At 49.8% G+C, this 24,319-nt stretch overlaps 9 protein-coding genes; 3 read left to right on the forward strand and 6 right to left on the reverse strand.

Moving 5' to 3' along the window:
* Positions 1-1,790: 1,790 nt before the first annotated feature.
* On the forward strand, positions 1,791-3,382 carry FFUJ_07858 (uncharacterized protein; the record flags this gene model as incomplete). XM_023578158.1 has 2 exons in its annotated part: positions 1,791-3,050; positions 3,101-3,382. The coding sequence occupies 2 exons, from the start codon at positions 1,791-1,793 to the stop codon at positions 3,380-3,382; spliced, it is 1,542 nt and encodes a 513-aa protein (XP_023431372.1).
* A 300-nt stretch (positions 3,383-3,682) lies between these two features.
* Positions 3,683-4,528, reverse strand: FFUJ_07859 (uncharacterized protein; the record flags this gene model as incomplete). Its single annotated transcript, XM_023578159.1, has 1 exon — positions 3,683-4,528. The coding sequence occupies one exon, from the start codon at positions 4,526-4,528 to the stop codon at positions 3,683-3,685; it is 846 nt and encodes a 281-aa protein (XP_023431463.1).
* Positions 4,529-5,308: 780 nt separating this feature from the next.
* On the reverse strand, positions 5,309-6,338 carry FFUJ_07860 (related to PMU1-high copy suppressor of ts tps2 mutant phenotype; the record flags this gene model as incomplete). XM_023578160.1 has 2 exons in its annotated part: positions 5,309-5,977; positions 6,033-6,338. The coding sequence occupies 2 exons, from the start codon at positions 6,336-6,338 to the stop codon at positions 5,309-5,311; spliced, it is 975 nt and encodes a 324-aa protein (XP_023431373.1).
* A 568-nt stretch (positions 6,339-6,906) lies between these two features.
* FFUJ_07861 (uncharacterized protein) lies at positions 6,907-7,985 on the reverse strand (the record flags this gene model as incomplete). XM_023578161.1 has 2 exons in its annotated part: positions 6,907-7,573; positions 7,630-7,985. 2 exons carry the CDS (start codon positions 7,983-7,985, stop codon positions 6,907-6,909), a joined length of 1,023 nt encoding a protein of 340 aa, XP_023431374.1.
* A 1,127-nt stretch (positions 7,986-9,112) lies between these two features.
* FFUJ_07862 (uncharacterized protein) lies at positions 9,113-10,975 on the reverse strand (the record flags this gene model as incomplete). XM_023578163.1 has 2 exons in its annotated part: positions 9,113-10,621; positions 10,673-10,975. The coding sequence occupies 2 exons, from the start codon at positions 10,973-10,975 to the stop codon at positions 9,113-9,115; spliced, it is 1,812 nt and encodes a 603-aa protein (XP_023431375.1).
* Positions 10,976-12,271: 1,296 nt separating this feature from the next.
* Positions 12,272-13,288, forward strand: FFUJ_07863 (uncharacterized protein; the record flags this gene model as incomplete). The annotated part of the gene is made up of 1 exon (XM_023578164.1): positions 12,272-13,288. One exon carries the CDS (start codon positions 12,272-12,274, stop codon positions 13,286-13,288), a length of 1,017 nt encoding a protein of 338 aa, XP_023431376.1.
* A 252-nt stretch (positions 13,289-13,540) lies between these two features.
* FFUJ_07864 (pac2-like protein) lies at positions 13,541-14,593 on the reverse strand (the record flags this gene model as incomplete). XM_023578165.1 has 2 exons in its annotated part: positions 13,541-13,627; positions 13,679-14,593. The coding sequence occupies 2 exons, from the start codon at positions 14,591-14,593 to the stop codon at positions 13,541-13,543; spliced, it is 1,002 nt and encodes a 333-aa protein (XP_023431464.1).
* A 4,286-nt stretch (positions 14,594-18,879) lies between these two features.
* Positions 18,880-21,719, reverse strand: FFUJ_07865 (uncharacterized protein; the record flags this gene model as incomplete). XM_023578166.1 has 9 exons in its annotated part: positions 18,880-19,333; positions 19,569-19,849; positions 19,973-20,130; positions 20,229-20,289; positions 20,360-20,433; positions 20,489-20,526; positions 20,621-20,796; positions 20,861-21,040; positions 21,138-21,719. The coding sequence occupies 9 exons, from the start codon at positions 21,717-21,719 to the stop codon at positions 18,880-18,882; spliced, it is 2,004 nt and encodes a 667-aa protein (XP_023431509.1).
* A 1,441-nt stretch (positions 21,720-23,160) lies between these two features.
* Positions 23,161-24,178, forward strand: FFUJ_07866 (related to cardiolipin synthase; the record flags this gene model as incomplete). XM_023578167.1 has 4 exons in its annotated part: positions 23,161-23,348; positions 23,407-23,726; positions 23,781-24,027; positions 24,079-24,178. 4 exons carry the CDS (start codon positions 23,161-23,163, stop codon positions 24,176-24,178), a joined length of 855 nt encoding a protein of 284 aa, XP_023431377.1.
* Between the last annotated feature and the right edge of the window lie 141 nt (positions 24,179-24,319).

Raw genomic sequence — 24,319 nt, forward strand, 5'->3', positions numbered from 1 at the left:
AACTCACCGTTTACCTACGGTGGACGAACTATTCCAACAACGGAAGAGCTCGTTTGGTTTGGATGCCACAACTGCGTTTTAGCGCCAGGGGTAAATTTCCGAATTGCCATTACTTTTCAGAGCATCCTGATTGGACGTCTCCTTTTTACTGCGTCTTGTTGGTAGGTAGTGGTGAGTGAAGCCTGAATTTAGTGAAGCGTAATGGTTTAATGATGGTATTGTTTAGATCAAGAATAGCCTTTGTCTTACTGTTAATTAATAGAGTAAATAGTCTTGTCAATTAAGCATAATAAGATGCAAGCCAAGTGCTGTTGAGTCATGTGATGGTCGCTGACCTAACAATTCATCGTTCTCCTACCGTCCTCCCTCAACAAGTCAACTTTTCAACAGTGATCTAAAACTATTGCTTTAAAACAACCGAGACTCTCGAATATCTCGAAATTGCCAAGAGATAGAGAAGTTCTCCCGTTCGATCCCAGCAGATTCATTCTCGGCCGCTTCTTCGGATTTGTTCGTATCCACCTGAAAAAGGATAATTTCCATCATGTCCCTTCGATCCACCGCAATTCGAGACTTGGCGCCAGGCGCTTGCCTTTGCCTAGCGGGCAATGTTCGCCTCGGTTAACCTTGGACGTCCAATGGGAACAATGTGATTCTCCGCTGAAAGCTTCTCCAGCCTGATCTTGTGGTTGTGCTGTGCGTGCTGTGCTCGCTCGGGTAACCACCAAAAGGAGGCAGAGCATGTTTGTTTGTTGGTGATCGACCTGTATGTGGATACACACGGACGTATCATCTTACACGCAGCTGCATGTACCCCTGGAACTACTGCAGGCGACGAATCGTACATTCACGAGCCAAAGGTTGAACGTTGGATTCAACGGTGAGAGAGAGAGAACAATAACTCGAGACCTCGATGTAAAACTCTCGTCACAATGGTCAACGTTCCCTACATTTGACAGATGAGCGTGGCATTACACTACCAAGCCCATCTGGTGACATGCAATCTCGGGCTCATCCGTCCTAAACCCGCTACCAAGAGATTTGGCCCATCCGGTTTCCGATAGTCTCGCAAGAAAACCAAGTGGTTCAGCCGACGTGAAACTTTTAGACCGTTGTTTAATGGGACGAGGCGTCATGCGTCAACGCCTCAACGCTCTCCACGCACCCGAGGATCCGCATACGACCGTAGCATCGACACTACTGAAGCTGCAAAGATATTTTCTCTAATTAGATGCAGAGAAAAGAGACAAGTCAGCTTCTCACCGGGAAGAGATTACAACGTCGAGTGGTGTGTGAGCAATTACTACGCACTGACGGTCATATCTACAGGGGACCCCATATTGAGGAGTTCTAGACACATGCCGTCCCGTTGATGAACTGCAGGGTTTATTTAAGCGTCCTTTGTTGGTTTTTGTTTCTCGATCGAGCCCTTCATAGTCTCAGGGCTAGAAAGAAAGCTCTATGGGGAGACCAGGGGCCTGGAATTATCGTGCCGAGAGTTCTCGGCGTCTGGTCAAAGCGACTTGATAGAGGCAATGGAGACTGTAGAGGCCTCTGGCATATATATATATATATATATATATACATGATGCTCCCCTCCTGTCTGCTGAGTTCTGTAAGAGGTGAGCTACCATCACTCTACGTTCATTTCTCCTGTCATTCTTTTCATTACACGCTCGTTCTTAATCTGCTTCTCATACACTCGCTAGAAGCACCATTCACTCTTTTATCCAAACTTGAATCACTCATTAATATTTCTCACTACCATCGAACTATCTTTCATCGCAACTATGAAGTTTACCGTTCTCATTGCAGCTGCTCTGGCTGCTGCGCCTATCCCAGAGGCTGCTGCTCACCCTGGCATGGGTGAGACCATCAAGGAGATCGAACGAATTGCTGCTCGTAGCTGGGGCAGTGGATGGGGTGGAAACAAGTGGCCAGGACAAGGCAACGGCGGCGGTTCAAGCTCCTGGCCTGGCCAAAGCAATGGCAATGGAGGTGGTTCCAGTTCTTGGCCTGGCCAGACCAACAGTGGCGGTTCAAGCTCCTGGCCTGGACAGAGCAGTGGAAATGGAGGAGGATCTAGCTCATGGCCCGGCCAGAGCAGTGGAGGTAGTGGCAGCGGCAGCAACAGTGGCAGTGGCAGTGGCTGGTCCGGAGACAGCTTCGATGCCCACTCCCTCATCGGCGACCTTGCCACCCTCAGCGACAAGTCCCTCACTTCGGTCGGCAGTGACATCAAGAAGATCCTTCAAGGCAATGGCAACCCCACCAGCCGCGAGCGCTACTTTGGCTGCCCTTCCATGAACTCTCAACGTTGCAAGCGTGATACCTGTTGTGTCTGGCAGTACATCTCCAACGAACTCGAGGACAAATTCAGGGGCGAGGCTGGTCGTTGTACACGATGGGCTCGATACGCTGTGCGCATTGGCTTCCACGATGCCGGTACCTGGTCTCTCAAGACCGCTTCCCAAGGCGGTGGTGCCGATGGCTCCATCATTCTCTCCAACGAGCTCACCCGTGGCGAGAACATGGGTCTTCAGCAGATCGGCGAGTACTACCAGACCATCTACGACAAGTACCACACACAGTATGGTTTCGCCCAGGTCACCATGGCTGATCTGATCCAAATGGGCTCCAACATTGCTGCCGTTACCTGCCCTCTCGGTCCCCGTGTCCGCTCTTTCGTTGGACGCAAGGATAGCACCAAGGCCAACCTCGGCGGTCTTCTACCCAGCGTTCACTCTGATGCTCTCACTCTGATCAACCTCTTCAAGGACAAGACAATTGGCCCCGATGACCTTGTTGCTCTTATCGGCGCGCACACAACCTCTCAGCAGCATCACACCAACATTGATCGTGATGGTGATCCTCAGGACAGCACTCCCGGTGTCTGGGATATTCTCTTCTACCAGCAAACCATTGACCAGAACGCCCCCAAGCGTGTCTACAAGTTCCCCAGTGATGTGGCACTCGCCAACCACCCCCTTACCCAACCTGCCTTTGAGGCCTTTGCCAGCGGCAGCACTGGCCAAGCCGCCTGGAACGTGGTGAGTATTGTTCAAAAATATTTCGTGAAGCAAGCACTGACTTTTCCCAGGACTATGCCCGCGCCTATGTCCGTCTCAGTCTCTTGGGCGTCAACAATATCAACAGCCTCACCGAGTGCACAAAGGTCCTCCCTCAACCCGTCGAGTCCTACCGCCACAAGGACAAGGGCCGATTCAACAAGTGGCTCCAGACCGATGACAACTCGTGGACCTCCAAGAGTGTCTCCAAGGATGTCGATGATGGTTACGAGATCTCTGTCCCTGAAAACAAGATTCCTTCCAGGCGCGGTCCATGGAAGACATGGGCCAGTGGTACATTCAAGTGGTGGTAAGCATGGCTCGACAGCACATCTTCTATATAACAATGGCCACTCGACAATAATATGTTGTTACGTATAAATAGTGAGTCGAAAACGGTCGTTTTGGGTTCATGAGACAGTGCAAGGGAAACAGGACTTCATCATAGCAGCCAATGCCATTCCCGTGGCCCTTTTAATTTTTAATTCTTTGACTTCAGAATTTTTGTCGAACGAGCTCTTGTGCTAAGTATTTCTGCGAATAATGATTCGTTGAAGCCTCATTTTCTCATAAAGACATGCATCTATCATCTTTTCTTTGCGCCCTGACCTCGCTTATGAAAAAGTCCCTTCACGATTCCGCCCAAAGTAGAGAAGTCTTCCAGACCTTCGCTTCCACTCTCGGTAATAATGCACCTGGTCAACTGTCTCCTTCTCTCGGTTTCGCAGAAATATGGCGCCCAAGCTGCCTGGAAACCATTTAGGTGGAACTGCAAAGCTGAACCGGCCCCCACCTGGCAAAAGCTGTACATTCTCGATGGTGTGGACTTCCTCCGACTCGCTAGAGGATATTTCCCAACCTTCGAGATCCACCACATCTTGCTTTGCTATATTTGAAATGGTGAGATAACACACTGGTACGGCGTTGGGATACAAGTTCGGGTTCTTATAATCTGGATAGAGCAGGGCGGTGATACCGACAGGCGGGCATCCGGCATCAGTCCCGCTTACAACTGGATTTTCTTTGCAATATTCGACTATGCTACCGAGGTTTGGACCGATGGACTGACCGTCTTCGTTGGTTCGAGAGCCCTGTTCCTGGAAGGCGATGAATAAGGCCTCCCAATGATGATCTGGGAATTGGAGTAGAACTCCCCCGTCTTGACCGGCAGCGTTTTCATGTTCAAACCGCCCGACACTGCCTTGATTCATGTGAATCTGGTTTATCTTTTTGAGGTCCCGACGGAGCTCCCCGAATATGTAGGCCGTAGCCCCTTTCACAATCGCGTTTTCAAAGAAGAGCTGAAGAAGGTCGGAGATATTGTCTGATGGACAACATTCCACTCCACTCGAGATATTTTTGATGAATCCTCGAAGATAATGAAGCCTGGCTGGGCGATGAAACGATGCCATGGGCGCCGTAACGGGTTGTGCCATGTGCTGTCTCACGGCCGATGTCATGTCGGTCCAGCCATATGGCAAATTTTCAATGGTGTCTCTCGCAACAATACGTAGGTTTTGCTCAATCCAATATACAAGCCGGGCACTTTCCTAAGCGAATGTACGGTAATTGATACAAGCGCGGTATTCTTGGGGCTGGCCATTGGTATCGAGATTGAGATCGAGAAAGTGGACGTTCATGTGATATGAGAATTCCTCTTCCGGGTCTATACTCATGCTTTTGAGCTTGCCCTTCCAAACTCCATAATTATTTAACGGCATTTTGACTGATTTCTGTGTAAGGCTGAAGATGGAGATGGGAGATGGAGATGGAAGATGGAAGATGTGAGGAGCATAATGGTGCTGATGGGTTTTGCTGCCATTAGAGGAAAGCCTTAGGGTGCAGGTAACGCCTACCAAAAGAAGCACCCTGGGTAGGTACCTGCCTAGGTAGATCTATGATAAGTGGTATCTCTTTCCATCGGTGAAAGGCTTGAGATCTTACCAAATTAGGTAGGTAGTAGGTAGGTAGATTGCTCTGAGTTATCCGACCTTTGAAATATGGCAATAGAAGGAACGTAGAAAGTCATTCAAGACAGCACCCGCTCTAAGGTAGGTAGTTTTAGTAATAAAGGTACCTCGGGTAAGGTATCTAGACTTTAGAGGTGATGATCTTGAAAGTAGAAAAAGCACTCCGTATCGCCGATCTAGTAGGTAGATAACTTAGTACTCAACATCGTTACATTATGTTTTTGATACAACGGTATATCATGTGCCTAACCCATCTATTCTTAACGTCCATCACATGGAGAATCTTCTCAACGAGCTCACGCCCGCAGGATCTGCAGACCCATAATCATTCATGTGCAGCTCTGGGCCATCTGCCTCTCCGTCCTTCTCGCCCCTGACAAATATCGCGATGCTTGTCCCTTCACGTGTCCGACAAACACCACTTCCCACGGCGGCCTGAATCGCCCGGATCGCGTACGAGTGGACTGTCAACGATACAAAGTCGTCGTCTTTGGCCGTCTCATTAAAGATATCCTCCAAAGCCCTCTGTTTCCTCACAACATGCTCCTCGTCAGTCTCAGGCTCAACTCTGTTGGTGAACTGGTCCTCCTCCTCGAACCCATCTTCGATCTTGTAGCTGGGATAGTTTTGGGCTATCCATGTGCGATCCCTCCTGTAGTCGCAGGTGTGGCGAGTGATGCGCTCTCTGAGGAGTTCTTTGACGATGGGTTGTTGGGGCGGTGATTGTGAGGTCATAAGTGGTGAGAAGACGATGTCCGTTGTCTGAAGACATCTCGCTAGAGGGCTTGTGTAGAAGATTTTGGGCTGTGGTGCGCCTTGCTTTTCGATGAGATCGGTCCAGAAGGAGTTGAGATCATGAGCTTGCTTTTCACCGACTTTGGTGAGAAACGCGTCAAACCAGGTTTCTTCGCCGTCCCCATTTTGGAATGACACTCTTGTCTTCTCATGTTAGTAAATGAAGCAATATTGATATGGCTCAAACGATAATACATACATTCCACGCTTCGGAGCCTACTTGGGCGTGCATCTTATTGTGTACCCCAAGGCCATGTCGCGTGAGGTACAAGACTTTGTATGAGACATTGTCGGAGCTATTCTCATTGAGCCATCTCACATATGCCGCGAGACGAGCCCAGTCCCTTTGATCGGGTGCATCTGGATCATCAGAAGGGTATTTCTGATCTGGAATGAGGCCCAGATTTGGTTGCGTTGTGACTTTTTCTCCAGGATATTCATGGGCAATGTCAGCGAGTTCAACAAAGATGCCAGGTTGGGCCTTGAAGGTCCATTTAGAGGACATGATAGGGTATGAATGTGATGTCCGATGTCCGACGTAGGGGGGGCCCGCTAAATTGATTGATGTACGCGAGTTATAGTATTTGCATGAATTGATTGAGTTGGGTTAAGCTTGAAGATGGTCGGTTTGGTCTGGTCTGGTTTGGTTTAGGCATGAGGTCGCATGCTAGCGAGTGAGCAAGCGCATAAGTTACCTATGTGCACTCAAATAATAAAGTTTGGTCAGGCCATGACGTAGTTGGCATAGAAATGGGGCATCTAAATCAACATCATAAATAAATAAATAAAAACAATTATTCAACGTCAAATCCACTCTTCTCGTGATGGAAAAATTGAAACAAATTATTATGGAGTATCTATGATATAATCGTCTCTACTCGTTTCCCATTGTTTCGCAGCAAGTATCAAGGCTGTGGTTGCACTCAGCCCTGATAGTGGATCTGTTTGCATAACGTATTCTCGTGACGTCGAGATAATGAAGAGGATATTTACAGATTAAGATATAAGGACTGAACCGTCTCAGCTTACAGTAGGCACAAAACTCGAGCCTCCACAACGCTGAATCAAAACACTCAAGCAAGCTCTACCGGCTTCTTTTCCCCAGGTCCACTATCCGGAAGCTCTTGAGGGATGCTCCCCGCGGCCTCACCACCCGCTTCATGAATAGCAGGCTGTTGATGCCCAGCAGGATAGCCTCCAGCTTGTTGATATCCATACTGACCATTTAGGCTTCCATCATAACCCGTGGACGGTGAATTTGTATCGTAGTAGTAGCCACCCTGTTGCTGTTGCTGGTTCCATCCCGTTTTGTCACCTCCAGGTGCTTGTTGGTAGTTCGATGAACTTGAAGCTTTGCTCTTCTTCCTTCGGCGGAGGAAGAAGAACACTGCCACGCCTATGAGAGCGAGTGCTGCTGCACCACCAACTGTTCCTCCAGCGATTGCGCCTACCGGAGTTCCTGAGCTGCCACTATCTTTGTTTGTCTCGGTAGCGGCAGATTGGGATGTTGCTGTTCCTGTCGCTTCGGCATTGACACTGCGTTCAGTTTGCGCCTCCGTCATTTGAGAAAGTAGAGAGCTGTAGTCTCGCTCATTAATGGTGCCGAAATCTCGTGATGTTTGGCCCTTGTAGGTGAGAGCGGCGCTTTGTGCTGTGGAGATATCGAGGTCGTTGCACCAATAATCGAATGTGCTTCCCTCCCATGATACAGTGTTACAGTAAGGAGATGCTGAGTCTGTACTATGGCGTTCTTGAGTACCTATGCCTGATGATATATGATAAGAAGGGAGAGTTACCATTTCAGAGTGTAGTTGTCAACCTCGCAACCACCATCGCATTTACTCGACACAAAGTACTCCTCCGAGTTGATACATGTTGCGTGGTACTGAAAAGATGTCTCTCCACAGCATAAAACACCGCCGTTTGTGAATGATTGGGCTGGCACGGGTGGGAAGAAGTAGCACCAGTCGTTGAGTGGACACGCTCTGCTGGCTCCAAGTCGTTCTGAGATGTACCCACAAGTGTTATCTGGGGCGATTGTGATGGTGATCTCTTCCGTTGTTGTTTGGCTACTAGTTACTGCTCGTCGTTTGAGCGTTCTCGTAGCTGGAGGAGCCGTAGGCCTGGGAATAAGATCGTCGAGGATGCCCATGATGATGCCGCACGGAGTATACTGAGTTTATATGTTGTTTCCCAATAAGTTGAGTTACTTACACTGACAAGCCAAGACTGGGTATCTTGTAGCCTTTGTCGATCTCAAGAGTAACGAGCGTAGGTAGTGAGAGAGTATACAACTTTGTTAGGATGATGCCAACAGCAGCAGCACTTAAGAAGAAAGGGCAGAGCCAAAAGAGCCAAAATCAAGAGAACTCTTCTCAAGGGAAAGTCAGGAGTTCACAGATATATACAACTACAACTGCGCCTTGACAAACGAAGCGATGCAACGCTCAGCCCAGCAAAACTCCACATTCAGCCCTGATTTCCACTTCAGACCCATTCAACCAAGACCTTCGTTTAATCCTTCAAACCCAGACAGGAACCTATTGAATCCTCCAAAGCATCTCTTGGTTTTTCTGATTTTCGTGTAAAAAGCCTGACTTGTATCCATAGTCAGGGGTCAGCTCCCATCATACTTACCGGTTCTGGTCTGATCCTGCGCAGATGGAAGATCAACCTTGTAGATTTCTGCTTGGCATATCCGCTTGTCAGTCTAATTTCTTACCGCCCTGACGTGGAATGAATATACTAATAAAGCAGGAGTTTTTTATTTACTGTTGGGTATTGTATTGAACAATTTGCTTCTTGAAACCATGCACTGGGTGGCTTGAGAAGCCCACGGTTATACTGAAGCTATCCCCTGTGTGCCTTGACAATGGATGCTCAGGGTTCAAGGTTAATTTGTAACAGTAAAGCTTCAATCAAAACTAGACTAATTATCAGGTTTGTGCTTAAATCAGATCATGGAACATGTACAGATCGGCACCAACAAGTCCAATCTCGCATGTTGGTGTTTAGAAACTGACTTACACAACTCGTTGACCTATGGCATATCTGACCTAATGGCACACTAATGAATCAGGATTGATCTTATATGAGAATCTACTAATTAATGTAGTATTCTGTATCTTTGCGTAAATAGCTTTGACATATATTGTGACTAGATAGACCCCCGATCAACTCTGTCTGAAGAGGTTTAATCAAGTGCACAACTCTGTTTCAGATACCTTGAGCTCGGGTATAACGAAAAGCTAGAACAGACCGTTCATACAGACTCCCTACCTAGTGCTCACAGAAATTCCACTCAAGATTCTTGAGGTTGGTGTTAAGGGTACCCTGCATACCAGTCCTTTCCGCCATGAGTTCCCCTCGGATCTTCTTAGCATCCTCCAGATCAATAGGGAAATCCAAGTTATCCACCACCATCCGTGTCAGCTCGGGGGGCAAGTTATTGAAGCGATCATTCCTGAGCAACCCCTCCGCCCACCAGTCGCGCTGCTGGGGAGGAACATTGGCAGTTGAGATGATAGGAATCTGAGGGTCGACCAAGAAAAGGGCTAGAATCTTGCGGTGACCGGGACGAGACTTATCAACCAGCTCAAAGGGGCTGACGTGATGCTGATACACGTTGGGAAAGAAGAGCATTCTATCCTGGCGTGTGAGAACGCTGCCGATGTTCTGGAGTGTGTCTGCGCCGGGATCAATCGCGAAAACTCGTTCGATGCTGTCGAAATCGCCCTGCTCGTAACTCAGGTCTAAAGTTTGGTCTTCTCTGTTGGCAACTGTGCGGAAATCAAGGCGAGAATCAGTGATGTTATCGCAGTCATAGTAGTAGAGTGCAGTCGCGCATATGTGCTCATTCAACTGGCCTTCGACATGCCATGAACCACCATCGTAGGTTGGCTTCTCAGGGGTGAGGTGAATGTTCGCAAGCTTGACAATGACCTGCACTCGAGAAGCGTTGCCAAAAAAGCCCGAGGTCTTTACGTCTCTAGGGTCGATCTTGACGAGCTCTTCCAATTCAGTCTTAGGGTCCGGAAGTTCTGGAACATGGGTCTCCCTGAACCATTCCTCATCGCGTTTGTTGCGATCAGATTCCTCGTAATCTTCTTCATAGTCCTCGTCTTCTCTACGAGGCTCCTCATCGTCGTCCAGTGGCCGATTTTGGGCTGAACACCACTCATCTCCGCAGATCTCGGGAACTTTACAATCTGGTCGAACATTGTTCGTGAAGACACGTTGGACTTCGAAGTCCTTATGCCATCGATAGATGACATCCCAAGCCGGCAGCGATTTCTCTACGAATTTCTCAATGACGGGATAGAGCTCGGCATGTTTGACCGGGTGCACATTGTTGATGTAGCTGTCGATGCGAGGGTGCTCGCCAGTCAGGTCAACGTCGCAAGGGAGCCACTGGAAGCGTTTAGAAAAGGCACTAGGATGCCGCTTGCTGACATCACTGTCGTCGACAGGGATAACGACGCCTTTCCCGCAATGCGGCAGCGCTTCTTCGAGATTAATGCGCTTGTCGGGGAGGATGAGAGATCGCCCATAGACAAGCGGCCACAGCGAAGGGTGGACGATGTCAAGCACCTTGCCATCACTGCCAGGATGCCAGTCTTTGTGTTTCTCGGGAACATTTTCCAAAGGGGAAACGGCAGATATGAGGGCATCTCGGAGATCTTTGGGGACCAAGTTGTCTGATTTGATGGCTGCAGAAGCGTAATCCATGACCGGAATGAGGCCGGTCTTTTGGTAAATATCTGCCTTTTTGCGCAATTCCCTGATACACTATCGTGGTTTAGCGAGACCATTGTATTTTGGCTGAGAGATGTCACTCACAGCATCGGCCATGGCCTGGGTGAAATCACCGTATACTCGATACTCTCCCCATGGCATCTCCATAGCCTCCTTCTTCCACTTGGCAGTAATTTCATCATCATTGACTTTGATCCACCACTCGGGCTTGTTTGTGAGGTCCTCGATGACTTTGATCATGCAGACTTCTCGAATTGTCAAAGTGCTGGCTCTCCAGTCTCCTTCTCCATCTCCGTCTTCTGTCCCAAGGACGGCTGGAAAATGAGCCCCAGCGTGGCTGATGGGAAGGCCGAAGCCAGGGAGCTGGATTTCTTGAGGCGTTGGCATGTTGCTTCTTGTGAAGCGTGCGATGGATGTCGTTATACTCCGAGTGAAAGACTTGAACATGACCTTATATAGACTGAGGCAGGTTGTTACATAGTAAAAGAAAGAGAGGCAGAATATCGACCCTTGCCAAGCCAATAAGGCACCAGCCTCCGCTAACCTCGTTCAGCTCAGCTTTGGCTGAATAAGGACTTCAGCTGAAAGGTTCAGGCCCACGTGGGCTCTGAAGCGATACCGAGTTCGGGTGAAGTGAAGCATTTGACTCTCGTAAACTCAAGGCAGCAACGCGATGGAGGAAGAAAGAGTGTACGCGAACGTCCACATTCTGTACACGGGTTGGACACGAGGTCACGTTACTCGAAGACTGCCGATATGGAGGTTGTCATGAATACATGAAGTATGTTTAGCAGGTCATCAACTTATCGCAAGATGAAAAGTCTAGGAATCTGAGAATAAAACATCCATAATTGTAAGTTATTGTCGGTCTGACGCAATCACGCAGTGTAATCCGTAGTTTGGGTCGGTTCACGACCCGTAGCTCTTGTTTTTTCAAGATTGCACTGCATTGCATTGCATTGCATGTGTTTTACTCGGAAACAGACCCGACAAATCTCAAACGTCAAGGAAAAGACAAATATTGCCTAGTCTATATTATTCTATTATTCCAACTGAAGAATAACTCTCAAGAAAGAATGTCGTGATGCCTCATTTTGGTCACAAAGGAAAGCTTCGGGAGAAAATTGCCTAATCTGGACATTCCACATATCCGGGGCGTTCCGTCGGAGTTCAACGATGAGCCATACTGGGTATTTATTCAAGGCTCAACAGTATAATCAGATATTCGAAAGGCCTTTAACACAGATAATTGAAATAGGTACATCGAATACGATAGCTACATTTATCACAATATAGGGAGTATATAAGCGAACGAGCTCTATCATTTGCTTCATCGTCCTTGCCTGCACCGAGCAACTCCACTACCGAGGCACGGGTCCTTTAAGGATTACGGAGTTTTCACCTGCGGCCTCGGTCAACTCAGCGAAAAGGATAAAGGTACATGGTAGATGTACTGATTGATAAAAATTCATGTCCCCACGTCGTCCCTGAGACCGCTAATAACCTAGGTAAGGCCATACCTACCATACCATGCTTGGTTCTTCATTACATTGCTAGTACTTACGTTGACCTCCATTTGCCAAGTTTTTTGTCTTCGGTTATTTTTATTCTATTTTTATTCTATTTTCTTTTGCTATTCTCGATGCTCACCGTGAGCTTCTCCCTCCCTAATCACCCGCCGCCATGACAGAAACAGAAACAGCTGTAGTTGAATCCCCCGCCGAGGCCATCGTCATTCCCTCAGCGGAGCCCGTCGTCGCCGATGCACCTCCGGCCGAGCCCATCGAAAAGAGCCTCAACTCCAACTCCAACTCCAACATCAACATCAACAGCAAAGGCAAAAATGTCGCACAAAAATCTAGTCCTCTCGCGCGACTCCTCAAGTCGCCATCTGCCGTAGATGACTTCGTCGAACATCTCAACCGCGTCATTCAGACGCGAAGAGGCACAGATACTGTCCTCCTCTTCACAACTTATACCGCCCGCTTGATCGGTGCTATTCTCAACATCCTGGGTCGGACTACTCTTCGTCACTCCGCTCGCAAGGTCGTCGAGATGGCTTTCAAGCTACCGCCCTCGACCTCAGTCGTCCTCTCTACCGCGACTGCGCCGCCTCTTGCTACTCTAGCCCTCAACCTGTCCAGATACATCCAGGGCTTCACCAACATGCTGGGTGAGTGGCGCACTATGAACCGTATGTGGGGTATAATCGGTACATATCTCGAGGCCAAGGATCTGATCCTTCGTCTACGTGGTCAAAAACTCGACGCAAATGGTGCAAAGGTGCCTGCTCCGAATCGAGTCAACACTGCTTTCATGACTGTACAGATCATTTGCAACTTGGTCTACAACGTCGGCGAGGGCGCTTGCTGGCTGACTTGTAAGGGCGCTACCAACCTGTCGCCAAAGACGAGCGCCAAGCTAGGTATCATGGCCGCCCGCTCATGGTGTGCGTGGGTCGCCCTCGAGCTCGTCCGTTTGCTGGTTGAACGTGCGCGCCGAGCGACAAGCAGCGATGTCGCCGATGAAGAGGAGTGGAAGAATAACTGGAAGGCTGAGGTCCTTGGTACACTTCCATGGATGCCTCTGTCGGCTCACTGGAGCACTGAAGAAGGGCTGATGCCAGAGCTGATGGTCGCAGCTATTGCTACATGGCCCGCTACCAATATGATGAAGAGTGTGTGGCGCCAGACAGCCTAGAGGGATACGAGACTCGTTGCCATGGAGCTGCCCAACACTTAAATCGATTCTGTACTACTGGGTATACAGGGGCTCACTTGTCAGGATTACAAGGCTTAAGGTGATTGATTGCATAGCAGAGTTCACTTCTAGAAACACGGCATTGATTGGTATGGGATGTCAAAATATACTCAGCAAAGGTATTTTATTTTAAACTCATGCTAAGATATCTAAGTCTTTTTTTGTCATTCAGGATCGGCGTCCTGAGTGTTCCTACCACCACGTTGAAGAAGGCGCGTTAGGCTGACCAGCATAGGTCTGTTGGTAACCATGTGTTGGGTGCAACGTCTGTGACTGGTACTGCATTAGTGAGTACGGCACCTGTGACTGGTATACCTGTTGTTGATGTACCTGTGGTTGGTGTGCTTGTGGCTGATGCACTTGAGGCGGATGCACTTGCGGCTGATGCACTTGCGGTTGGTGCGCTTGTGGCTGGTGCATCTGTGGCTGGTGCATCTGTGACTGGTGCATCTGTGACTGGTGCATCTGTGGCTGGTGCATCTGTGGTTGGTGCATCTGTGACTGATGCATCTGTGACTGGTGTTGGAGTGTCGGATAGCCGATAGAGGCAACCATGCTTGGCATGTAGCTGCCGCCCATTGCTTCCTCAACCGGGGCGCGGAAGTTCTGGCCATTCATGAGCTCGGTGCGAGGGACAACGCCGCGGAGTCTGGGGTCGTCCGAAGGACCAGACAACAGACCTGCCTTGACGTCCTCCACATTATAATAGCTAACGAGGTGGTGAGGCACGCCTTGGTAGGTAATGCTGATTGTCTTCTTGACCAGTCCTTGTTCCTTGAAGTCGTACGAGTCGACTAGCGAGCCGACCAGATGGCGCTCATCATCACTGGGCACAGAAGGATACTCATTACCATGTTCGAGGCCTTGTGGGAAAGGGACAGTGTTCCGTTGTCGGGCTTTTGAGATGCCTCCGGATTGCGTGGTTGACTTGCCGTTCCTCCCCCTGGCGCGCTTCTTTTCTCCGGGTGGGAAGGGCTTTTCAAGCTCGCGGTAGAGGAGGTAGTTGCCCAGGATGCGGCTAGGGCTCCATGAGATGCTGTCGGTCCAGCGCTTGATTCCAGAAGCATGCTCTTCGTAGACGAAGATATTGCCACTCTTGATGAGATCTTGACGCTCACGGTCATGTGGTCGACGAGGAACATGAGAGAGTGTGCCAGAGAGACATGCCTCAAAAATGAGGAGGGCATCAGTAGTGTCCCGGACGAAACCGACGTACGTCGGTCGAAGTGGCATAGTTCCAGCCATGTTGGAAGAGATGCCCTTCAAGGCTAGAGAGGTAGATGGAGAAGGCAGGGATAGTGGAAGGGTGGTTTGAGTGTGTGTGAGTGATCTTAAACCCTTGGACTTTAAGTCAGTCTTTAAAGAAGAAAGTTCCAAGTCTTAAGTCGAGGATGGCCTGGGTTTTATGTACCAGTCTCGAGCCTCCTCCTGGCGAACACTGCCTTATAACAGGTCGCTGCAGCGAATGAGGCGGAAAGCAATTGAACGCCTGATCGAGCGTTGATTCCAGCCACGAAAGCTGATAGGTCCTTTCCTCTTATCGTGAAAGAAGCCGCACCGAACAATGGGGGGGGGCAGAGTCGACAGCGTAAAATTGCACCAAACAGTGCGTGCAAATGGGTATCACGAGGGCCTTCAACAAAAGGCTATTTGCAAAAGACGAAAGTATTCCAGTTGTGGCAAAAGGGCGGGCGTATTGGAGAGCGTGAGCTGTTTCTTTATTTCACCATAAACTTTCTGGGTGAAGAATATCTGAGAAAATGAGGGCACGACGTAATTGGTTCGAAGCGTGTGTGTATCCTGTTCAAGCGCCAGGTGGCAATGATTGTAAAAGCCAGTTCGTCAAAGTCAACAATAGATGGTCGGCAAAACGAAGAAGAAAATTATAAAGAATAAGAGAGCAATGTGGATGAAATGTGGTGAAGTGAAGTTGAGGTGTAAGTGGATGGCTTGGATGTAATGTAGTCGAATGCAATGCAATGCACTTACCCAAGTAGGCAATCTACACTACAGGGCAGGCTAAAGGCTAGTTGCACTTGCGCTTCCATGGCATAGATGGATGGACTCAAGCTTGGATTTAGGAACGAGCAGGTAGGTACCTAGTAATTCCCTGGGCTTGAATCTGGGGCCCGGCTGGCCTGGCACTTAGGTTGTTGGCTGGCTCCCGTCTGCGTCAACCACATCCTGGGTAGTGTCTGTATCCGGCCTTTCCCTCAGCTTAGATGCCGTTCCATATCCACGCGTGTCATTCATTCACATTGCCATTGCCATCCATGTCGTTTGGACCTCCTAGGAAGGAGGAAGAGAGAAATGGAACTGCAAGCAGGTAAGGTGTACCTGGTCCTAACCTCCCTACGGTACCCGCGGCCATCTTTCCAGGGATATTGGGGACAGGTCGGGTCAGTGTCAGTCAGTACGGCAGTCCATACAGGTGGTATTGAGTCGGTAGGGCAGCAAAAAGATGTACGGCAGGGTATGAGCAAGGTACGTACCCGCACGCCCGCCTACGAGGTAGGTGCCTGCCTCCTCCTCGACTCTACCTTACCTTACTAACTTCAGGTACCTAGGGGTCAGGCCCATTGGAAACGTCCTGAATTCACCATTGGGCAGGTACTTCCGCTGACTGAACAAATACCCCAGTAAAGCCCCTACATCGCGCTGTCGGAGCATGTGCCGAAGTACTTCAAGAGCCTGGCTCCCGTATCGGTACGTGCGTATGGTGGTGGTGTCTCACACCTGCTGTTGAAGTGGGTGGTGGCTTTCCGGATCTACTCTAGAGGTAGTTGCGGGCTGTTTGTATGCGGCCGAGAGACCGCGAGCTGTGTCGAGGTCACTTAGGTACCTTACCTGCCATCATCTTTGGGGTTCCCTCCAGGTCTGTCTGTGTCTCACTCTAGAAGAATTCGATCGCTATTTGTGCAAGGGCTTGGGCGAATCATTCTCTCAAGATGCTTTCTTCAATTCAAAAGAAGCTCTTCACTATCTAAATTCTAAGATTCAGATCTAGCTAGAGCTGTTCAGCCTTTCTCCAAATCGACGGGAAGCTTAATGCAGTGAAAACTTACATCCCCATCCCCCGTCCCATCCCAGCTGGAACTACCTCACCTCGTCCCTGAAGACGGTACCTCTCCTCATGAGAAGTGCTTTGGAGGTGGATCCAGCTTTGATAGAGACACGCCTGGGGACACATTCCTCACCCCTTGCACCCCTCCTCCCTCCTCCCTTCACCCTCCTTAATGCATCAGTGACGCACTATGCCGTTCTGTCTTGAGAATATTCCATCACAATGCCTCTAGCTATGATTTTCGTCTATCTCGATATGTGTGTGGCATGTATGTGATGTGTCTGATTTGGCGCTGCAGAATAATTCAATCCTCCCTCTCTAACAATACCATTATATTCTTTGTTATCATCTTGGACGACATTCTACACCATCATATGCGAACTCGTTTGAGCCGCCTTGTCATTGGATGTTCATCATCACTTTTCGTCTGTGCTGTTTTTGACACTCATCGACCCCTCTTCTTTCTTTTTTGGATGATTTCTGTTATCCACATTGGAGAAGAAGGGCCAAAGCACCACAGCCCCCATAGACAACCATCACAGCTCACTCACATCACTTCTGGGCTGAGCTCCTCTCCTCTCTACAGTCCATGACAGTATCACTCACTCTTGAGTCGGCTCTTCTATTGTTTGGGGGTGTAAAGCAAAAGGCCCCTGACGCGAGGTCCGATTTATCCATTTCTCTTGGCTTTGCCCCAATCTTGAGTAGGTAGGTCTGTATTAAAATGAAATCACAGGAAGATGCCGAAGTAGTAGAGAATTAGTTAGTGCGATTAGTTAGTCGGTTCGTGGTTTAGTTGGTGATTCCAGATTTTCTCCTTCGCCCGTTGGATATGCAAATCTCGCTGGTGTTGGGTTGGCTTGGGCTTGGTGTTGGTGTGTGCCTGGCTGATCCCTGTGTTTTGGCCTTGCTCGTCTAGTCTTAGACGAGCTGTCTGGATGTCTGGGTCTGGTTGTCTTGCTCGCCTTGCCTTAGCTTAACGTGCCTTATCCTGCCGCGCGTCAATTGAGTTACGGAGTCTGATGCGGACGGATATCATGGCGTATTCCATGTAAAGTCATCTCACATCATGTCACCTCAACTGCCATGCCATGGGTGCCCGTGTTTGATGCTCTGCTGTGCCTTATCGGCATTTAGACTAAACACCGTCTCCCGTGTCATGTCGAATCTGCGACGCGACGCTGCTGCCCAGATTGATTAATTGATTCCATAACTGTGGAACGCGCGCGCGCAAGCAGCTCCCCGGACCGACACTGCTACCTTACTCCCGCAAACAGGAACAGAAAAAATAGCAGGAGCCCATGTCTTAGGCATGGACATGGACCTGAAAAATGATGAAAATGAAAACGAACAAGGTCAAGTCCATGGACATGGTATGCAGCGACCTCCGGCATTGGCTTTGGTGCCTGTCTTATGGGTCTCTGGGTCGCTCTTAGTGCTCTCCACCCGTTCCTCTTCCCAGGTACCTTTTAGGGGCTTCTGATTGGCTATCGCACCTGCCGTACTGCAGGCCATCTCTGCCTTTTACCGTGATTGGCTACTCCGCCCATCACTCTTTCTCCTCTGGGCTGCCACACCCTGGCTACCTGGCCATTTGTCCCTTGTCCTTGCTCTTTGTTCTCTGCTGCTTTTGTCTGGAGGGGGGAAAGGGGACTGGGACTGGGAAAGAACGCACACACAGGTGGGAGAGCCGACTGACGAGGCGGCACTCAGCCTCCCATTGGGTGGGATCCCCCAATTGACTTTTGTAATCGTGTGTCATCGCTTGAGACCATTCGCATGGGTTTTACTGTGAAGACTGTCAGCCCGCCAAGTACCGAGATACCTGGTCCTGGCCTTGATGATTTGATTTGCAAATTCGACCCCAAACCCCCAGTTCGAGATACCGATGCTCGTCGTGCTTCCGTCTTCCGTTTGAAATGATCCAACTCCCATCTTGGCATCGGCTGTGCCCTGTCGCATCCCAATCGCATCCCATCGCATCGCCACGATACTAACACTCAGAGAATCAACTCATTACGTCTCCTCATCTCCATCTGTATTCCTGGACCTGGCAAACACCTGGGTCATTAATCCCTAGAGCCATTCTATAGTAATTAAACTAACCACCTTACGGGATATATGGTGGTATCACTATCATCGGTAAACGGGCGTGACCTTGCTATCAACCGGTTCTGTTCACATGCCCGCATCGCAATACCGTTGCGTCGACTGATCAATGATGCCGAATCCGAAACGTGAGCATCTGCAGATTGCCAGATATGTACATACGGCTGATACGGTACTGCGCAGAGGCCAACGCCCGTCCAATCCATCTTACAATACCGTAATATCAAACTGAGATGACAGGGTTATTCACAACTGCCGTCCTCAACATCTATCACCTGTTCAGTGCATCTTCTGCCCTTCTTCTTCATCTTTGATCGCTTAGTGCCCCAAAAATGGGTAACAAACGCGCCCTGGTCGATCAGCCCTGCACACTGTAAAACCAGGGCTCTTCACCCTCACCATAGCGTCGACCTGGTCGTCGCATTGGTATTGGGACTGTGCCCTCGAAAACAGCGCCGCTCATCATGTCTGAATCTGCGTGTGTATCTGTGTCCGTGAGCCCTTCCTCCTGTTTCTGTTTCTGATTCTGCTTCTGCATCTGGTAGTGGTGATGATTGTGTTGGCTCGTATCACATCCCTTGTCCGGCTCCGCCGATATCTTCCCCGCCCGCACCGGTGACCGTGCCTGGTCCTCTGCCGCCTTGACCTTGGTACTGGAACTGGCACCGGCGCTGGCGCTGGCGCTGGTGCTGAAGCTGGCGGAGACGGTGCTGCTGTTTTTGGGGTTGCTAATTCGCACTACAACACCGCTCTCCCAATTGCGACAACTCATCTTTGGCTGTCCTGTCGCTCGGTCCTTGACAATGCGGCCCCTGTACACAACGTAGCCGCAACCGTCAGCGTTAGATTCATGAGATCGTCACAGTTTCGTGCCAGTCATGCTGAAATTCTCCTCAAGAGGCAGCTAGTAGCGCGCTACACTACCTAAACAACCGCACCATCGCACTGGCCGTTGATGTTCGCTCGCTTGCTGCCTTGTCTCAAGTTTCCCCCATGTCTTACAGAAAAGAGGGGGTTCGATGGGGGCAGGGTCAGGGTCTCACTCACCATGCGCTTTCTGACAGATTTGCGCTGCCAATGTAGACCCAGCCAAGAGACATCTCTTCCGTTTTCGGCTCCGTGGCAGCCGGCCCTGAATCGTGGTGTCGCGGCTCCGGTCGCGTTTGCGGACGCGTTTGCAATTGACTTCCCGCTTGCGTCTGTGATACCATGATCATCTTGCTGTGCATCAGGAGCCCATCTCTGGTGTTAACACAGTCCCGCACCAGCTCAGTGGGGAAGGTTGGCGAGCGCCACCATTTGGGCTGGACACAGATGGTGCCCGCAGCCTGCATCAGCGCGCTCACAAGTTAGCGTTGGCTTTTCATTGCGTCTTTCTTGTCGCATGTGAGGATTCTCCAGTTTATCCAAGATCATCCATCCATGCAATGCCATGCTCCAGGTAAACTTACGTTACGCCCACCACGACTTCTGCCAACTGTCTCATCCGTCGGAAAATATATTCGGAAACGGTCCTTTAGCTTCTTCTGCCACGGGTTTGACGCCTTGCTTTTGGATGCTGCGCCCGTTCGGCCTATTCTCGACTTGTATTCGGCCATGCCATCATCTCCTGCAATTCACCACTCGTCAGTCCACATCTATTACAGGTGAATGACTATATGTGTGGTAAACAGCAGAGGGGGGTACACAGTATCGACGACTCCTCACCTTGACATGCATTGTAGATTGCGCCCACCAAGTCGTAGTTTAGCGATCCAAGAGAGGCGCACTGCAGTAAGGCTCATCCGTGGTTAGAATCAATGCTCTTTAGACTGGTATGCGACTTTAATGGTACCCACGACAAAATCCACTTCGATTGGTTCGTCAGTGGCTAGCCCGAGAGCAGCCACAGTGGTGCCCAGCCCGCTGTATCCTACATGGCATGAGCCGTTGTTGCACAACATTCATCGAAACTTGCGTCCACTGACCTATTCGCTTCAAGGAATCTCCTTGATGTCCACCAGGGCTAGAATCTAGTATCAGTGCATCGTTCATGCGGGTCAAGCATGATGATCATCAGGCCATGCATGACCCAATCTTCAAGGTCTTGATAGGCTTACATGGTGTACACAAAGCCAAGGTGCTTTGTCTGTGAGAAGTCGTAGTTAGCAAGGCTGCTGACCATGCCCTCACCAACACCAGTTGCTGACAAGAATCGGCCGAGCTCGGTGCTGAATGCGGTTTGCCGATAATTCGCGGGGTCCTTTAGACGAGGGAGGTCGATCACGAAGACCATCTGGAGAACTCATTAGCAATCCCGTCACGGACGGCATCAAAATCGCCTCGGTTCAGCTACAAACGTTCTCCATGACGCCAGTCTCCCCCCAATCATAGGGGACGAGATTGGCAGTTGGGACCACAACTCGAAGATACTCAGGGTACTTTAGCAACTGCAGCTTGGAATGTATAGCCCCAGGCCCATTCATTGCCGGAAAGACGAACTTGATTCCCGGTGGCGCATTTGATAGCATCTCTGATTTCTGCGGCAGGTTTCGGCGTCAGCCTCTTAGTCTTGTCTATTTGAGGGGCCCAGCGAGGGATATCCCGAACGAGTCAGGACTGGTCATTGATACACACCTGGGCTTCACTATCGGCGAATGCCAGGAGCAACAGCTTGGTCTTTCTCGGGTCGATTTTGGACATGAGCCATTCATCATCCCACTGATACGAGCTTAGAAGAGCAAGCTCCAACTTGTCCTTCTGAAACACTTCTTCGATCTTGATATCATCGGAAGTCCGCGGGTACCCTTTGGCCCAAGTTCTTTTGATAGCACCTTTGGGATAGGGAACGAAGCTCGGTAATACATGTGCCGTTGCCGGTGCGGTTACAGGCCTGGAAGGTTCGGATGGTGTCATCCTCTTTGCCGGCGGGACCTCGTCAACACTTCTTTCGTCCTCTGGCGAGCGGCGCCGCTTGGCTAACCTCTGCAACCTTTCCTCTTCCATCTTCTTGCGATCAAGCGAAAGCAAACCCAAGGAGGCCCCGCCCGAGCCAGTCCCGTTCCGGTGGGATGTCGAGGTTGAGGCGGGAGGTATCTGCGAACTCTGGTCTCCCTGTCCCTCTTGTTCCTGGAGTGAAAGGGCGATAGCATAGCGTAGCGCTTCATCTTCGTCCATGTCGCTCCCCAATTCGACGGGATCCTCTCGGGACCCAGCCATCTTTGCCTTTTGACTCCAGCGGTTTTGAGAACAAGAGTTTGGCCAGATCGACTGAGTTTCGGGTGACGGTTTGAAGTTGATTTCTAAAATCTGGAGTTATGGTTTAATGTATTGGGTGTCGTCTGAGTTAAGTTATCGATTTGGTATCCCTGTCTATGATCCTTGTCTCTCCAAGGGACGTGGAAGGTGACAACGCGGGGTCACGTGGGACCGCGTCACATTCTTCGGATTGATCTGCCAGTTCCTTAGCGCTAGCGCTACGCCCTAAACAGTCCGGTCCAGTCCTGTCAATTCGATCTCGACCTTGACTATCAATTCTTTCACGCCAGAGCCATTTTTTGGCAGACGATCCATATCAGTCCCTTCGGCATCTGCGTAGTTCTTTATGATTTAGCGGCCAGTCCACGGTCTAATGATTTCGAATAGCTAAGATGTGGGAACATAGTGACGTCTGTGAAACAGCCACCAGCTTTCCCAGTTGCGCCTCTGGTCAACCCCAACCACCTAGGTACACTGCGCTATTGTACTACGACGCTGCAGTGCGGGGGGGCGCCAGAATGGCCATGATACGAATTGTACCCCGCCTGCCCGCGACGACTGTAAGTGTCGTGAATAGTCACCGTGGTAATGATCATAGTCGTATTGTAATCTGGAGCGCTCTTCTGAGAAGCCACCGACACGTCTTCATCCAGATTTGGCTGTCCGTACTTACCACCTATTACGGCTATACTGCCAGGCCAATCTTCGGGGAGTTCACAATCCCCCCCCAAAATGTCCAAGTATGAGGACCTCTCGATCCAGCTTTCTATCTCCCGAGAACTGGGCAGTTGGCATGCTCCGTATCAGCATATACTGGCACTTTAGGGTAAGCCCATGTTTTCCATTCTCTGATCATCTTGAACTGCGCTGCTGGCAATCTCAACTTAAGTTTACAGATGTATCCAGTAAAACCTTTATATGGCCTGTGAAACTCTGATTCAGACAGAAAATGCTTAGATACGTTAATTATCCGATTTGCCTTCACTCGTCGCAAACTGCAATTATACTGAAGAGTCTCACAACCAATGATACCGGCTTCCTTACCAACAGGGTTTGAGACAAACTCAAAAACGAGAGGGCCTGGGGATAGTAGCAGACGCTTTAAATATTCATGATATATGATGGTATGAAATTCATAAAGTCGAATGAATAGATAATTGATAGTACGAGACTCAACTATATATCATGAGACTCAAGATCGCGAAGTTGGTGACATCTCGATATTGCCAAATCGTGACATGAGATAAGCGGGGTCCGGGGTTCTAAACGGGGTTTCCCAACTTTGCTCCAACTGCATCGCCAGAATAACCAAACAAGATTATACCTTCCCGGGACCAATTGAGCGACTGACGAGAGGGTTTGGGCAGCGCCCGTTTTCGAAAAGGACAAGACAAGCGCAGAGATGAGTCTCTCTGCCAGATTGGCTTGGCGGGCGACGACGAGGTGTACCGCGAGGTCAATACCTGCTCTCGTGAGGTCCGCACCCAGATCCACGATAGCATCAACCCCGCGGTGTCTCTTCTTCACAAAGGCCCAGTCATGGTCGGATCACAAGCCCCAACAGAAAAAGCCAGAGGAGAATCCTCCCGGGTGAGTATAGGGTCCAGCTGTACCGATTGACTGCATTGTACTGACCCATCGTACATAGGACTCAACCTGTACACGATAACAATACCAAGCCCTCACGCCCCGCTGCCGTCCTGCACGAAGACATTTACACGCTGCCCAACATATTAACCTTCACACGTCTCGTCGCTGCCCCGGTCATTGGCTACCTCGTTCTTCACGATCAGCACGCATGGGCAGTTGGCCTCTTTGCCTATGCGGGCGTAACAGATCTCCTCGATGGATGGATTGCGCGTCGCTGGGACAGCAAGACAGTCGTGGGCACAGTCATTGATCCAATGGCAGATAAAACTCTCATGACGATCCTGACCATTTGTCTGGCTGCCAAGGGCGCATTGCCGAGTGCGTCCATGCTCCCTGTTGACCCGTGATAACTCAAAAGCTAATGTGTAAAAGTTTGGTGCGCTGGCATCATCCTGGGTCGTGATGTCGGCCTCGCTATTTCTGCAATTTACTACCGATGGATTTCTCTCCCTCCACCAAAGACATTTGCCCGCTATTGGGACTTTTCACTTCCATCAGCTGAAGTTCGCCCCACGACTATTAGCAAGTACAACACCTTCTTGCAACTTGCGCTCGTCGGAGTCACGACTGCTGCGCCCCTTTTGAGCACCGACTTGTCATCTGCCCTGACAGTCATGCAGTAGGTTAAACCATACTGGCATTCCATAACTCTCATTCTAAAAGTACCCAGATACGTCGTTGCTGCTACCACCATTTGGAGTGGTGCAAGCTACATCTACACAAAGGATGCAGTAAAAATCCTTAATAAGCAGAACTCTAAAAGAGACTGATTTGACATCGCCGTTCAAAGTCTATCAAGCTGCAGACCACGATAGTAACAGAAAAGGCCACAAATTTGGCTTCACCTAACGCGGCCCGAGCCTAGGGTCATACAGAAAGCAGGAAACGCAAGGTTTGAACGAAAAGACAAA

This window comes from Fusarium fujikuroi, chromosome FFUJ_chr05, assembly GCF_900079805.1.
Source record: "Fusarium fujikuroi IMI 58289 draft genome, chromosome FFUJ_chr05".
Classification (NCBI taxonomy): Eukaryota; Fungi; Ascomycota; class Sordariomycetes; order Hypocreales; family Nectriaceae; genus Fusarium; species Fusarium fujikuroi.